This window comes from Heterodontus francisci, chromosome 18 (assembly GCF_036365525.1).
Source record: "Heterodontus francisci isolate sHetFra1 chromosome 18, sHetFra1.hap1, whole genome shotgun sequence".
Lineage (NCBI taxonomy): Eukaryota > Metazoa > Chordata > Chondrichthyes > Heterodontiformes > Heterodontidae > Heterodontus > Heterodontus francisci.
Genome location: NC_090388.1, coordinates 5,160,757 through 5,177,864, shown reverse-complemented (window position 1 = coordinate 5,177,864; position 17,108 = coordinate 5,160,757). Strand labels below are relative to the sequence as shown.

Sequence of the window (17,108 nt, the reverse complement as noted above, 5' to 3'; positions counted from 1 at the left end):
GTCTTGACAGAGTAACAACTGAGGCGGGAGTAATGCACTGTCAATTCAGTCCCAATACCCCACAGGTCACAGCATATTAATTTTCCCACCTACCAGAAATTAGCCAAATTAAACACTTTAGTAACCCGCAGAATAAAACCGACCAAACCAGGTTTCTCTAAATAACAACAAATTAACAATTTATTAATAAGCTAAATCTTACACTATTAAGATAAATTTATGTCTAAAGACCTTTTATAACTTCCTATTTAACCTAAGCCTAATGCACACATACATTCAAAAATCAATGGTTAACTGGTTTTAAAAATAATATTTCTTGGGAATAAAATAAGTAGCTGGGTTGTAAGTCCTGGTGAATTACGTTCCTGGTTGGTGAGGTGCCCTAGATTAGAACAACCAGATACCACTCTAAGTCTTCAGGCAAATTCGATGAAACCGTCTTTTAATAGATAGGCATTTGAAGCACTTCAGTTGCAGTAGGCATCACACAGTTCTTCTAACAAGAAGTATAGCCACGTGGGTCTATTTGAATTCTAAAATTGGTAGTAAAGTTTCCACTGAAAAACTGAGAATTCCAGCAAACACACAAACAACCGAGAGTCCCTCTTGAAGGCAAATGTTTTTTTTCTCCTTGGGCAATAACAAAGCCTGCAATTCAGTGTCGTTTTGCTGCTGAGAAATAGACAGCTTCTTCCTTCAGAGCACGCTTCGCTGCACTCCAGTTCAGACCGGTTTAAACCAATCTTTATCCACAGGTAAAAGTTACAGTACACCATATGACCTCTCCCTCCTGCTGTTGCCTAGGAAACCGGTGCAGCTGCTGGCACACTGTGCTCAGTCTTTAAAGGCACACTGTTTTAAACAGAGGAGAAAAAAACATTCCGTGACGATAGGGAAAAACTGTTTCCACTGACTAGGATTGGTAACCAGAGGAGACAAATTTTAAGAAAATTAGAACCAGAGAGGGATGAGAATTTTTTTTTTTTTACACAGCAAATTGCTACGATCTGGAACACAAAGGGTGGAGGAAGCAGATTCAATAATAACTTTCAAAAGGAAATTTGATAAATACTTGAAGGAAAAATCTGTAGGGCTATGAGGAAAGAGCAGGGGAGTGGGACGAATTGAATAGCTCTTTCAGGGAGCCAGCATAGGCATAGTGGGCCGAATGGCTGCCTCCTGTGCTGTATCATGCTATTTTATATGATGCAATGTATTATTGATGTATTGCTAATATGTATATGGGGAAAGTAATTAATTGCAAAATCTTACAGGTGGAATTGTTGGATTTCCTATTGGGTTCGTCAAAAACATTGGGAGATTCCTTTCCTCCAGTTCCTGCTTCTCCAGCCAATGAGCAGTGTCGAGCCATTTCTAAGGTGATGCTAAAATATTTGAGAAACAAATGTTTACGCTTTTAAGTTAATGTTCTTGTAAAAGAAGCATTATGTTGTGGTCAGGGGAATGAGGCAAGAAAAACAAGGATGAAAATCCGGTCCAAGTGAGAAACAATTGTCCGGTAGGTTTGGGAATATTCAAGGAGCAAAATGTCCGTGAGGTGCAGAAAAAGGAATTCCGTCTTGATGAACTGAGTGTTTGTTTGGCTCAGTCGGTTGCAGTCTCACCACTGAGCTGGAAACACAGAATCTGGGCTGATCTTCGCTATAATACTCATGGGCTGCTGGATCGTTGTAAGTTATTTCTTGGTTGAGACATTAAACTGATTCCTCGCCTGCCTTCTTGGGAAGATTTAAAAGGTACCATGGCACTATTTGAAGAGCAGGCAGTTCAATATCCCGGCTGACATCATCCCTCTGCCAACACTGCCAAATGCAGATTAACTGGTCAGTAATCTTTCAGTTTGATGACTTTGAGCAATGCTTGCCACATCTGTGAACATAACCAACTTAAAATAAATCTATTGGTTGTGAAGCACTGAGACGTCCTGATGGGCCGAAGGGCCTGTTTCTGTGCTGTATAACTCTATGACGATGTGCTGAGGATCTATACAAATACAAGTTCTTTCTCCTGGTGCTGTGGTACATTTTGTAGAAAAGGTAAATGCAAGAAAAAGCAAAACTGCAGCACTAAAGGATCTGTGAGGAAGAAATGATTGGCAGTCATCAAAGGTTCACCTTCCTAAAAAGTGTTAGAATACAAAGGGATGGAAGTTATGTAAAGCTCAGATCAGACTTCACCTGGAGTACAGTGTTCAATTCTGGGCACTGCACCTCAGCAAGCCTTGGAGGGGGTGTAGCACAGATTTACTGGAATGATACTGGAACTAAAAGGGTTAAATTATGAAGGTTAAATTAGACTAGGCTTGTATTTCCTTGCGATTTATATAGGACATTTAAAAAGCCATTCATTGCAACTTGTTTAGGCTCCATTTGAGCCTCCTCCCATCTTTCCTCATCTCTAAACCTATCAACATAAGCCTCTCTTCACTTCTCTTTCATTCCTGTCTAGCCTCCCCTTAAATGCATCAATACTATTCATTTCAACCACTCCCTGTGGTAGTGAGTTCCACATTCTCACCACTCTCTCTCTGGAAAGAAATTTCACCAAAGTTCCCTGTTGGATTTCTTGGTGACTAGCTTATATTGATGCCTCTAGTTTCGCTGTTCCCCATATGGGGAAACATTCTCTCTGTATCCACTCTATCAAAACCTTTCATAATTTTAATGACCTCTATTAGGTCACCCCTCCGCTTTCATTTTTTTTTAGAGAAAATCCTTTTCCTGCTTGTGTTTGGTGTATTTGTACTCGCAGATCCCTTTTTGTTTCTGTCCCCACTTAGACCCGCACCTTCCAAGTAATAAGTCGCTTCCTATTCTTTCCAGCAAAATGTACTACCTCATATTATCTGTGTTGCAATTATTTGTCCATTCTGCAAATATATTAACAAAATCTTCCTGTAATTTGTTGCAGTCCTCAGTATTGACTAGCCTCCCTGCCTCTTCGCCCGCTGCCCCCCCCAACCCCCCCCCCCCCCCACCACCACATTTGGTGTCATCCACAAATTTAGAAATTGTGTTTTTGATTCCAAAGTCCAAATCGTTGATATAAATGGCGAACAGCAGTGGTTCCAGCACTGATCCTTGTGGGACCGCACTTACCACCTTCTGCCACTCTGAATAACTACCCTTTACTTCAATCTCGTTCTGTTTTCTGTCTTGAAGCCAGCTAGCAATAATACATTCTGCCTCTTGTCTCCTGACTCCACATCCTCTGACCTTATTCATTGATCTATTATAGGGGACCTTATCAAAGCCCTTTTGAGAATCCAGATGAATTACATTTACTGCATTACCAATGTCATTGGTAAATACCAAAGTGAATTATTATTTAATATTGTATCTCTGTTACTTGTATTATCCTATCCCTTAATGGTCCTATTCCCATCACAGCCTTCCTTTTTTTAAATTGATGTGCCTGTAAAATATTTTACTCTGTTTTGTGTCTTGATAATTTAATTCCATAGTTCCTCTTTGCCTTCCTAATTGTCTTTTTGACCTTTTCTCTCCTAATCTCTTATTCTCTTTTTTTTTTTTATCATGCAGTCCTCTGCTGTCTATGTACATAATGTAAGCCTCTTTCCTAACCCTCAGTTGTTCCATTATGTCTTTATTCATCCATGGAGTCTCATTAGTGTTTAGTTTGTTCTTTCCTTTCAGTGGAATATATTTTCCCTGCACTCCAAACGCCATTTTTAATGTTTCCCATTGTTCTATATTGCAGTTTACCAATATCGTTGCCCATTTTATTTTCCCAAGTTCTATTCTCAGCCCCTCAAAAATCAGCTTTTTCTCCAACCTATTAACCTGGTGTTTGTCATACTTATGTCCTTTTTCTGTTATTACCTTAAAGCATATTATATTATGGTCACTATTGCCTCAATGTTTCCCTACTTTTACTTCTCTGGTTCATTGCCCATTACTAGATATAAAAGCGAATCTTCCCTTGTTGGGATTTTTATATATTGAGTTAGAAAGGAGTCCTGTATATATTGTAGGAACTCCATTCCTTTGTCCCCTTTACCTTCCTCTTCTGTCCAATTAATATGAAGGTAGCTGAAATCCCCCATGATTATTCAGTTTTTTTTTTTACTTAATTCCTCAATTTGTCTGCATATTTCTTCCTTCATCTCCCTTCCATTATTAGTTGGTCTGTAAACTACACCTGTTAGTGTGATTGATCCTTTTTATTATCTTTTATCTCTCCCTATGGATTCTGTTTTTGTCTTGCTGATAGCTGATTTTTTTTTCTACTATTGTTATCCCTAATAAGTACAGCTACTCCACCTCTCCTTTCCCTCTCTCTTTTTTCTAAATATATTCTATCCTGCAATGTTTAATTCCCAGTCCTGATTTTTCCGTAGCCCTGTCTCAGTATTCCCAATGGCTGCTGCTTCCCCCAATGCACGATTGCCTCCAGCTCCCCATTTTATTACGGACACTGTGCATTGCTGTGCAAACACATTAACTCATTTTAATAGGATTTCTTCTCACTTTTTTTTATCTTTTTTAAACTCCTGTGCTGTAACTCTCTTTGTATGACATTGCTGGCAAGGCAATAATTATGACACAGAAGGAGGCCATTTGGCCCACTATGTCCATGCTGGCTCTCTGTAGAGCACTCCAGTCAGTCCCAAGTCCCCCACGCCCCACCCCCACCATAGCCCTGCAAGTTTATTTCCCTCAAGTGCCCATCCAATTTCCTTTTGAAATCATTCATTGTCTCTGCTTCCACTACCCTTGTGGGCAGCGAGTTCCTTACTTTATTCTTTCCTCTGCTGTCCTTCCCTGTTTTGTTTACATTTAGGCTGCTTATCTTTCTTGTAAGATGGAGGGAGCAATCTACTAGTTTAAAGCCTTTGCCACCTCCCTCTTTACCCTTTCCACTAGGTTTAGGTGGAGCCTGTGCCATTGAGATTGTGAAAAGGAACCCCTCTTTCCACACCAGCCCTTTAGCCATGTGTTAATTCTCCTGATCTGTGTACTCCTCCTATACCAATTTGCATATGGTTCAGGCAATGATCCAGAGATTATTACTCTTGAGGTCCTGCTTTTTAATTTAGAACCTAACTCCTGATGCTCTTTTTCAGCAGGGCCTGCTCCCTGTTCCTACCTGTCGTGTGGTTCAAAGTGGAACAAAACAACTGGATTTACCTCCTCCCTTTCCAAGTACTCACTGGCTGCCATGAGATATCCCTTACCCTGGAATCAGATAGGCAATGCGTCCTTCTGGGGATCCTCGGCCCCTATTACTATAGCAATTCTATGCTGCTCTTTTCCACCCCCCCACGGGACCAGTGTCTGCGGGACCTCGTTCTCAACCTCTCCCGCTGCTGTGTTGTCTCTTTCTAGATTAACACAAAGCTGAAGGGCAGGCCTAGAGGTTAAACAGAGAGCTTTAATGGAGACTTGTTGCTTCAGCTTGCACTGCTGACTGTGCAAGAGAACTTAATCACGTGATATTACACCACTTCCTGTGATGACATACATATTAGCATAAACATATATTTAAATAATTATTTAACATACTAACAAGTACACTGGCACAACATCCCCTTCCCTTAAATGACAAACCTATATTGTATAACATTAACATTCATGTATATGAATAAGTACCCTTGAGATATAAGAAATTTGACAATTATGACATTATATAAAACATTCAACTGTAACAAGGGTGGCGCAGTGGTTAGCACCGCAGCCTCACAGCTCCAGCGACCCGGGTTCAATTCTGGGTACTGCCTGTGAGGAGTTTGCAAGTTCTCCCTGTGTCTGCGTGGGTTTTCGCCGGGTGCTCCAGTTTCCTCCCACAGCCAAAGACTTGCAGGTTGATAGTAAATTGGCCATTGTAAATTGCCCCTAGTGTAGGTAGGTGGTAGGGAAATTAAGGTAAGATAGGAACATGGGATTAATGTAGGACTAGTATAAATGGATGGTTGATGGTCGGTACAGACTTGGTGGGCCAAAGGGCCTGTTTCAGTGCTGTATCTCTAAAATAAAAAAGAACATTTGGAACACTCCTCTTCAAGGTGTTGTCTACGTTTAGAACTGTACTGGTCATCAGCTGACCCGACCAGATCTTGTGACGACAACGTGGCTGCGTTCTCGAGCTGTCCGTTCTTTCCTCCTGAAGATTGTCCTCACTTGTTGATTTGTTGCTTGTTGTCTCTTCTGCAAAATGCATGCGGGTACATGTAAGTGATGCTGTTGGTCATCTTGTGCATGGCTAGCAGAGTCTCCAGAGCTGAGATCGATTCCTTTGCAGAACAGCACCATTTGGTGTTGTCGCCTCATATGAACATGTTCTTTACACACCTTGGACACCTGCTAGGATCCATGTCTGTTCCTGCAGATGAAGGGCCCTCACTTTCTGGCCAATGTATAGTGTCTAAGTCTGCACCCATATGCACATCATGTGCATCTTTCAGTTATCTTGTTTCTGACGTAACCAGTCTGAGCAAGGATGACTTGGTGAGATGATAGCTTGGTAATGTGGTTCACATCGGTCGACCAAACAGAATTTCAGCATGTGATGGCATTATGGAGTCTAGTGGTAGTGCATGAAGATGCAATAACACAACTTTGATATCCTGCCCAGATTTTTAACACTTTTTGATTAGTGATTTGGCTGTCCTGACTATAAGTTGATGAACCATCGTTCATGCACATCCTGGAACAGCTTTCCCATGCATTGTGGGTCGTTGTCAGACACCACTTCTACCAGGGTACCCAAAAAACTAAAGATGGCACTAAGTGTTGTCACTCTATTGTGTCTTGAAGCTTCTGCACAATAGGAAATTTGGAGTGATAATCAGTCTCTAGCAAATAGTCTTCTCTTCCCCTGAGAGTACAAATCTGTTGCTATCTTGATCCATGATGATGTGTCGAGCGGTTGGAGAGGTGCTTTCTATTGACTAGCTTGGTGTTCCTGGCGCACATCACAAGATCTCACCATCTGGTCAATGTCCTTGCTGATGTCAGGCCAGAACACTGACTCACAAGCAACATCTTGCCCTCTATTAGCATGTGTCCTGGCAGAGCTGTCCAAAAGTGTCACCGGAATGAGTACTTAGTATCCTTTTAAATAGTACTCCACTGGATCTATCGATTTTTGTCTGTGTATGGCCAGTATGTTCTTGGATCCATGGGGATCTCCTGAATGGCCTCAGGCCAACCCTCTACAATGATTTACCAGAGCTCAGTGTATGAAGTGTGTGTGCTGACTTTGTGCCTTTTGTTATGGGTGTTTCCTTTTTTTTTGTTAAATTTTGAGTTGTGCTTTAAAACTGGAGAAAAAAAAAATCCATAGATGGTGGAACTTTGTTTTTTCAATTTAAAACAAAAAATAAAGCCATCAGAAGGTCTTTTGGACTTGGCTTGTAAACAAGTTAATGGAAGGTACCTGTTTTCAGATAAATACCTGGCAAGGGGCTTTTTTGACTTGGGGAAGATGTTTACAGAAAAGCGACAAGTCAAGATTGATGGTCAAGAGGCTTGACTCCTGATATGTTTTTGGTTTTGCTTTGCACAAGCTGTTGGGGCATGGACAGGGTTTTGTAAAGGAGTAAAAGAATCATCCTACCAAGAAGAAACCCCAACTCTGCCTGTTCCAGCTCTTTGAAAAGCCTGCAAGTTTTTTTTTCATCTGAGAAGCTTTTAGAAGTGAGAGAAATTGATGCTGCATTCCTCTTGAAAGACCTGCCTGAAACCCGTGTTGCGTTTCTCCTGGAAAGCCTACCCAAACTGATCTTCAACGTCGCCAGAAAAAATACTGTTCTAAAAAGATCGCAGTGACAGCTGTCTATGCATATTTGGGACACCAAACTGAAAACTAAGGTCCTCTGGCATATTTTTTTTTTCTTCAAGAATTAGCAAGTATTTGTCCAAAGTATTCTTTGCTTTTTTTTTTGTAATCGAGCTCTTCAAAGAAAATCTCTTTTTTTTTTTGGTTAGAGTGCGTGTGTGCGCACATGTACACGAAACCTTCATTGTAGATATCATCCAAGCTTGCACGGACTTTGTTCACCTGGAGGTGGAGTGGAATGTCTCGTGCCTTCTCAGGGTTGGGCAGTCTATTTCGATCATCTGAGAGGACCATCTGACTACCAGGTTTGTATCTGACATCACATCTTGAGTAATCCCTGGAGTCGAGGCAGTGCACTTGAGTGGTTTTCTCCAGATCATTTCCAGCAGTTTATGATCTCTCAACTGTGGACTCTTTTCTGATTTAAGTATGTGTGGACCCTGGTGATCCCGAAGACTATAGTGAAAGTTTTTCTTTCGATATTGGAGTAATTTGCTTGTGCTGGCGACAGACATTTTGAATCAAATGTGACAAACTTGATGTCTTGAAGACCTGCACCGAGACCTTTCTGCACTGCATCCACTTCCAATGTTGGTGCCTTCCAAGGTTCATAGTATTAAAGACATTATTAATAGTGGTAAGGTTCATTAGTGGGGAGGCAATGGCATAGTGGTAATGTCACTGGACTGGAGGCCCAGGCTAATACTCTGGGGACGTGGGTTCAAATCCCACTGCGGCAGATGGTGAAATTTGAATTCAATTAATAAATTTGGAATTAAAAAGCTAGTCTAGTGGTGACCATGAAACCATTGTCGATTGTTGTAAAAACCCATCTGGTTCACTAATGTCCTTTTTAGGGAAGGAAATCTGCCGTCCTTACCTGGTCTGGCCTACATGTGACTCCACATCCACAGCAATGTGATTGACTCTTAAAATGCCCTCTGAAATGGCCACTCAGTTCAAGGGCAATTGGGGATGGGCAATAAATGCTGGCCTAGCCAGTGACGCCCACATCCCATGAAAGAATAAAAAAAAAAAAAATTGGTATTACTAAAAGTTATTACTAATAGTAAGGATTATTATGATTACTATTGGTAGGTTTTATTAGTATTCGTAGTAGCCGGGTTTATTTGTACCAAGGTTTATTATCCATTAGAGGACTAGCAGGGTTGTTCTATCCTCTGGCTTGCACATCATGTGGGAACTCCAGGATGCTTCTCATGTCCTGGATAACTGTATCTGCAGGAAGTGTCAACAAATACTGACCTAGCCAGCAACACCCACATCCCACAAATGAATTTTTTTTTTTTTTTTTTTTAATTGTCTGTTTCAGCAGCTTGAGCTCAGTTTGTGAACCTGAGCTGCAGCTGGCATCACTGGAGTGGCCATGAGGTTGAGAGCTTCATGGATAGCCAGTTTTTTAGGTATGGTCACCCCACAGCTTAACAGTATGCAGGCAGAGAGAGAATGGGTGACCATATCACAGTCGAGAAGAAACGGTCAGATAGTACAGGAGACCTCTGAGTGTCTCACTCTCCAATAGGTATTCAGCTCTGAATACTGAGAAAAGTGATGGTTTATCTGGGAGTGCAGCCAGTGCCAAGGCTAAGGCACCACAGGAGGCACACAAATACTGGAAGAGCAATAATGATAGCAGATTGGATTAGTCATGGGAACAGACATCTGTGGCTACAGACGTGAATCCAGGATGGTGTGTTGCCCTTCCTGGTGTCGAGGTTAAGGAGATCACTGAACGGCTGCAGAGCACCCTGAAGGGAGGGTGAACAGCCTGCAGTCATGGCCCACATTTGGTACCAACAACATGCGCAGAAAGTGGCTGTGGTCCTGCAGAAAGAGTTTACTGAGCTTGGTAGGAAATTAGCAAGCAGGACCTCAAAAGCTGTAATCTTCAGATTACCCCCAGGGCCACGCGCAAGTGAGTATAGAAACAGGAGGATAAGACAGATGAACGTGTGGCTGGAAAGATGGTACAGGAGGGAGTGCTTTAGATTTATTGGAGACTGGGACCCATTTTGGAGCAGTTGGGACCTGTACAGGCTGGACAGGTCTCTCCTGAACTGAGCTGGGACAAATTTTCTTGGGTGATTTTTCTAGTGCTACTGGGGAGGGTTTAAATGAACTTGACAGGGGTGTGGGACCCAGGAGATAATGTGACAGAAAACACCAAGGTGCACAGAGAATTGGAAGAGACAGATAGCACTAGAGCAGGAAATGGCAAAATATTGCGTGGGTCAGAGTGAGCGTTGGATAGCAGTAGAGAAGGGAGCACTCCCGTATTAGATGGGAGTGGACTGAGAAGGATTACGAGGGATCTAAAGGCAGGATTACAATGCATGTGTGTAAAGGCACAAAATGTAGTGAATAAGGTGGGTGAGCTACAAGCCCAAATAGCAGCATAGGAATATAATGTGGCCCTTCAAAATGGCGAGGACTGGGTGCTTAATATTTTTAAGGATATAAAATCTTTAGAGAAGGAGGAAAAAGGGAGGTGGGGTGGCAGTCCTGATTAGGGAAGACAATACAATGCAGGAAAGGAGGATGTCCTAGCAGGCACAAGGACTGAATCCATTTGCTTGGAGTCGAGGAGCATCAAGGGTATGACCATGGTACTTGGGGTACTCTATAGACTCCAGAGAGTGAGTGAGAGGAGCAAATCAGCAGGGAAATCCAAGATGTGCAAGAACTAAAGAGTGATGATATTGGGGGACTTTAATTACCTGACCCATCCACTATGTAGAATATCTGAGTAGACCATGTTGACTCTTTGTACCTGCATTCCAGGTCTAGGGAACCTAGGTGCTTTATTGTTGAGCCATTGTATGCTGTAAGCTTAACACTTGTGGAGTTGAACTACAGACTCCCATGCCTCATGGTGTATGTCCTTGAGAATGCGGAAAGGTAGAGTGTTGGCACTTGCACTGGTGTCAGTCTGCACTCAGTCGATGCCATCCAGCCTTATTGGGGCAGATGATCTGGAGTGTTGGAAAAGCTTCCATTTTGTTAACAGAATGGACCTATTCCATTAAGGTGACTTTGTGAATTAACTGTTCACCTGTAGTGTCTTCACCTCCACCATCTCATTCATTTTGGTTTCCCCATTTCGTGGATGGGACATTGCTTTTGGCAATACCTGGAAGTGTCTTGCCTTCCTTTTTGCTTCTGGGTGGTGTACCTCTGCGGTTTGAGCACTACCCACTCTGGCTTCTCCCCGGGTTCCTGCTGTTGGACCTCCTGCAAAGTTTGGCCCAGTGCCTTCTAAGCCCACATGTATTGCACATGTCTGCGTATGATAGGTATCTACACGGTTGGTGGAAGAACCTGCAGTTACTGCACACCTTGTTCTGCCTGGGTGCCTTGAATATTGTACCGAAAGGTGTTTCAGACCCTATGGCTTGCAAATACTGTTTTCCTTTGATAATTGCCTCATATCTGCATCCGTGCTGTAGCATACTCCATGCTGTGCCCCTTCGGCTTTTCTAGGAGGTCTTTCTGGAACACCAATAGGAGTGGAGGCGATCAACTCCATAATTCTTTCAGAGGTTTCAGCATCAGAGAAGTTGCTTTCTCTCCATCAGTTAACAGTCATCCAAGCTCTCCTATTCTATACTGAGAGTTCCAGGCGTTGTATTCTGAAATTGACTTTAATTTTAAGCTAATTTTCTAATGTTGCCCATCGCTTTGATGGATCCTTCTGGTTAGCATCAGATAAACCCAGAGTTATTGACCCTGTGCAGTCCTTTCTTTCCTCTGGAAATCCTGATTTTTTTTTTTTTTGTCGCCTGCTTCTCTGCATCCACAGCCTTGTGGTCCAGGAAGAATAGTTTAATCCTCTGTTTAGACCATTTGAATTCACTTGGGACATCAGGTGCTTTCCAGTCTATTCTTGGAAATCAAGCTGCCATTGTTTAAGCCTTCTACCTTTTTTTTTTTCCCTTCCCCCTAAGGAGCAAACCTTGCTTTAAAAGTTGCAGCAATGTCTGCAGAGCTGAGCAGGAGCCACACCCTGAGCTTTGAGGTGATCAGGTAGATAAACACCTCCATCAAATTGTTTAATCATATTAAAGAGCAAATATTTCCTCTGTGGAAAGGCCAGAATATGGGAGCATAATCTTTCAATTGGAGCTCGGCCATTCAGGGGTAATTTTAGGAAGCACTTTTTCACACTGGGCAGTGAAAACCTAGAACTCTCCTCCAAAAAAAAAAAAAGCTGATGCTTGGGGTCAATTGAAGACTTTCAAAACTGAGATTTATTAATATCCTTGCCTAACAAAAAAAATCTTAACTCCATTTACCCTCCTAGGTTCCGTAATCGTTAAGATATCGGTCAGCCATAACTTGAATGATCGGAACAGTCTTGGTGTTTGAATATGAATTGTTTAATTGTATGCAGGTGGTAGGCACTAACTGGGGATTCACTTGTGTCCCTATAACGAGACAGACTGAAACTCTGGTTGTTGGGTTAGGAATTTAAAGATTGGGTCCAGTTCTATCCTTCAACTGACTTTCTGGAATATAACACTTGAGAGATTGAATGGGCTCCTCCTGTTCCTGTGAAGTAAATGAAGATGTAGAAGATTGAGTAAAGGTTTAGAAAACCTGAGTGAGGGTAATAGAGGCTAAAAGGACATCGGGTCAGGTCTCAAATTAATATTTCCCCTATGTCGGAGAGGGAGAAACTTTATATGAAACATAAGAACTTTGAAGAAAGCCGCAAACCGCTTCAGTTGGTTTAATCTTCATAAATTGAAAAGCTACTCAAGCAGAGATTAAATAGTATCTGCTGATATGTAAGTGAACCCTTCAACTCTTGACAGCTTTGGGACCCTCTTCACTCCCTCAGCCAGTTTTATATAATTTCAGTTCACACAGACCCTTGTGAATAATACTAATCGCTAGTGATGAAATATCTGATGCCATGAGCAACTTTCTAGCTGTAACTTCAAGTCTGACCTTTTTACAACATCTAATACCAGAATTTCTTGCACAAATATAAAATGAACTTAAACACCTAACACTAGTGTGCCTTCCTTTTCCTGCAACCACCCCGCCCCCCCCCCCCCCCCCACCCGATTCTCTTTTCTTTTGATTTCCCTTTACTCTCTCTTTGATCTATTCCAACCCTTTTGTTCTTCCATTTCATTAGTTCCATAGTGCTGCACTGGGAGTGTCAGCGAGGGTGTTGTGTTGAAGTCTCTGTTCTTAGTTCAAGTCCCGCTCATTCTGACTGGGGAAAGAGTGTGACCCACTGAGCCACAGCTGTCACAACAAAAGAGTATCAACCTTTTTAATACAGATACATTTCAATACTTGGATGAAGACTGAAATTATTATGTTCCCTTTAGATTTATAACTTATTGGGAAGTGTAATCTGGCACTCATTTTATTTGGAGACAAAGCAAATTGTCTGATTGTGTAACTGCTGTTAATGTTTTTGTATTTGTGTTGTATTCCTGCTGCAGTTGGCACCAGCTTTGAGGAAGCTCCTTTGTGATTATTTGAACTTGCTGGTGAACTCGAGGAGTGACCTGGCTCTGGCATGTATCTTCAATATCCCTGAGCGAGGACTTGGAAGAACAGCCTTCACTGATCTGAGACATGCAGCAAGCAGCAAACAAACATCATTGTACCTGGTAAAAGAACAATCTTAAAACATTGCTCTCAATCTTATTTAAGTGGACGTGTTCCTTGATCAACAGCAATTCACATTTCTATAAAGCGTCTCTAACATAGTAAAATGTCCCAAGGCCCTTCACAGAAGCAAAATCAGGCTAAAATTGACAGAGCCATTGCATCATAGACTTTTACAGCACTGGAGGGGACCATCTAGGAGACATTTGGAGAAATGGCCAAAAGCTTGGTTAAAGAGGTAGGTTTTAAAGAGGAGAAAAGTGTGGCAGGCTTAAGGAGGGAATTCCCTAGATTAGGACCGAGGCAGCTGAAGGTACGGCTGCCAATGGTGGATGTGCAAGAGGCCAGAATTAGAGGAGCGCAGAAATTGCAGAGGGTTGTAGGACTGGAGGAGGTTACAGAGATAGGTTGGGGCGAAGCAATGGAGGGATTTGTAAACAAGGATGAGAATTTTAAACTCCTGCATGTTGCTGGACTGGGAGCTGATGTAGGCCTGTGAGCACGGGTGATAGGTGAACGGGACTTGGTGTGAGTGCATTAACTGGACGCACCTTGAGTATGCATTGCACATTTTATATGTGCCTTTTCTCAAAGGGTAAAAATATTTTTTTTAAAACTAACTATTCCCCTGTTTTTCAGGATAAAGGTAAAAAGGGTTTATCAACTGTAGCTCAGTTGGTAGCAGTCTTATCTGAATCAGAAGATCCTGGGATCAAGCCCCAGTCCAGAGACTCTAACACATAATCTAGCATGACACTTGGTGCTGTACTGAGGGAAGTGCTGCACTGTCAGAGGTGCCATCTTTCGGATGCGAAGCTAAGTCGAGGCACTGTCTGCTCTCTCGGGTGGATGTCAAAGATCCCATGGCACAAGAGCAGGGGAGTTCTCCCTGGGGTCCTGGGCCAATATACATTCCTCAATCAACATAACTAAAACAAATTATCTAGTCGTTTATCTCATTGCTGTCTTGAACTTGCTGAGTGTGAATTGGCTGCTGCATTTCCTATATAACAGTCACTACACTTCCAAAAAAAAAAGTACTTGATTTGGTGGTAATCCCTCATCACTACCAAGGGTTCTTGTTGTTCTTGTTGTTCTTGTTGTTCTTGTTCTTGTTGTTTCGATGGAGTAAACAAAAAGAAACCGTTTCTATTGACAGGAAGCTCGGTAACCAGAGGGCACTGATTTAAGATAATTGGCAAAACAATCAGTGGGACAATTAGATCTTTTTTAATGCAGTGAGTTGTTGTGATCTGGAACGCGCTGCCTGAAAGGGCAGTGGAAGCAGATTCAATAGTGACTTTCAAAAGGGAATTGGAGAAATACTTGAAGGGAAAAAAAAATTGCAGGGCTATGGGGAAAGAGCAGGGGGGTAGTGTGACTAATTGAATAACTCTTTCAAAGAGCTGGCACAGGCACAATGGGTTGAATGGCCTCATTCTGTACTGTATTATGCTATGATTCTATAATTACAACGGTGACTACACATCAAAATATTTTTGGCTGTAAAGCACTTTGGGATGTTCTGATATTGTGAAAGGCACTATAGAAATGCGTTCTTTAGCTGTCAACTTCTGTTATAAAAACATAATTTGTCACAAACCATTCCCTTCGTAGTAATTTACAGTGGGCAAAACTGCAATAAAATTTCACATAACTTTAACTGATTAGCTGCTACAATGCTATATACATTTCATACAGTTAAATTAAGAACATAACAGTAGGACATATGGCCTTTCAGGCATACTCCATACAATCGTGGCTGATTAGATTAGATTAGAGATACAGCACTGAAACAGGCCCTTCGGCCCACCGAGTCTGTGCCGAACATCAACCACCTATTTATACTAATCCTACACTAATCCCATATTCCTACCAAACATCCCCACCTGTCCCTATATTTCCCTACCACCTACCTATACTAGTGACAATTTTTATAACGGCCAATTTACCTATCAACCTGCAAGTCTTTTGGCTTGTGGGAGGAAACCGGAGCACCCGGAGAAAACCCACGCAGACACAGGGAGAACTTGCAAACTCCACACAGGCAGTACCCGGAATCGAACCTGGGTCCCTGGAGCTGTGAGGCTGCAGTGCTAACCACTGCGCCACTGTGCCGCCCTGTGATCTCCCACCTCAACTCCAAAATTCTATGGCTTTCGGTCTTGAATATTCTCAATAATGGAGCATCCACAATCTTCTGGGTTAGGGAATTCTGAAGATTCGCAACCGTCTGAAGAAGTTTCTCCTCATCTCAGTCCTTTTATGGTAATAATTCTGTCCTTCCAATAAGGAACTGAGCTTATGGGGAGCATAAGCCAGAAAACTCTGCTTCAGTATTTCAATTCATCACTTCCTGAGAATACCACGCTTTCTCCTTGAAAGATGATGGGGAAGTCTGCAAGACCAATCCAGCTGGTTCCATTCCCTGTCCTTTCCCCATGGTCCTGCAAATGTTTTCCCTTCAAGTACTTCTCTAATTCCCTTTTGAAAACCAAACTCTCATCGAGGTGCTTAAGAATATTAAAGGATACAGGACAGAGTTGATGCAGAGCGAAGCTATTTCCACTGGTTCATTAATCCAGATCAAGGAGGTGCTGTATTTAAATTAGAGCCAGACCATTCAGGGGTGAAATTCAGAAGCACTTCCTACAAAAAGGGTAGTGGAAATCTGGAATTTTTTTTTTTCTCTGCCTACCAAAAAGCTGAGGCTGGGCGGTCAAAATGAGATTGATGGATTATTATTGGATAAGGGTATCAAGGTTTTTTAATTTGTTTTTTGGGATATGGTCATAGTCAGGCCAGCATTTATTGCCCATCCCTAATTGCCCTTGAGAAGGTGGTGGTGAGGTTCCTCCTTCAACCACTGCAGTCCTTTGGTGTAGCTACACCCACAGTGCTGTTAGGAAGGGAGTTCCAAATCTTTGACCCAGTGACAGTGAAGGAACGGCGATTATAGTTCCAAGTCAGGATGGTGCATGATTTGGAGGGGAACTTGCAGGTGGCGGTGTTCCCATGAGTCTGCTGCTCTTGTCCTTCGAGGTGGTAAAGGTTGCAGGTTTGGAAGGTGCTGTCGAAGGGGGCTTGATGAGTTGCTGCAGTGCATCTTGTAGATGGTACACACTGCCACTGTGCGTCGGTGGTGGAGAGAGTGAATGTTTAAGGTGCCGATCAAGCGGGCTGCTTTGTCCTTGGTGTCAAGCTTCCTGAGTGGTGTTGGAGCTACACTCATCCAGGCAAGTGAAGAGTATTCCATCACACTCCTGACTTCTACCTTGTAGATGGTTGACAGACTATGGGGAGTTGGGTGGGTTCTCGCTGCAGAATTCCCAGCCTCTGACCTTTTGTAGCCACAGTATTTATATAGAACCATAGAAAAGTTTTGGCACAGAAGGAGGCCATTCAGCCTATTGTGGCCGTTCTGGCCGAAAAAAAACCGAGCCTCCCAATCTAATCCTACCTTCCAGCACCTGGTCCATAGCCTTGCCTTGAAACAGGTCCTGCCTGTCTACACTCCCTAGGCCCCTCATAATTTTGCATACCTCAATTAAGTCACTCCTCTGCTTCCTCTGTTCTAAGGATGATATGCGAAATGAATCCCCATAGGGTGGAGCTGAGAAATAAAACAGCGGCAGCCG

General features: G+C 42.5%; 1 protein-coding gene across 3 annotated transcripts in view; it reads left to right on the top strand.

The window, feature by feature from the left end:
- Positions 1-17,108, top strand: part of parpbp (PARP1 binding protein) — a 65,005-nt gene that overhangs the window by 12,745 nt on the left and 35,152 nt on the right. For all 3 annotated transcript variants that reach the window (XM_068050144.1, XM_068050146.1, XM_068050145.1), the window contains exons 4-5: positions 1,275-1,379; positions 13,302-13,472. In XM_068050144.1, coding sequence (XP_067906245.1) covers positions 1,275-1,379; positions 13,302-13,472 — 276 coding nt within the window. The remainder of the gene's footprint in view (positions 1-1,274; positions 1,380-13,301; positions 13,473-17,108) is intronic.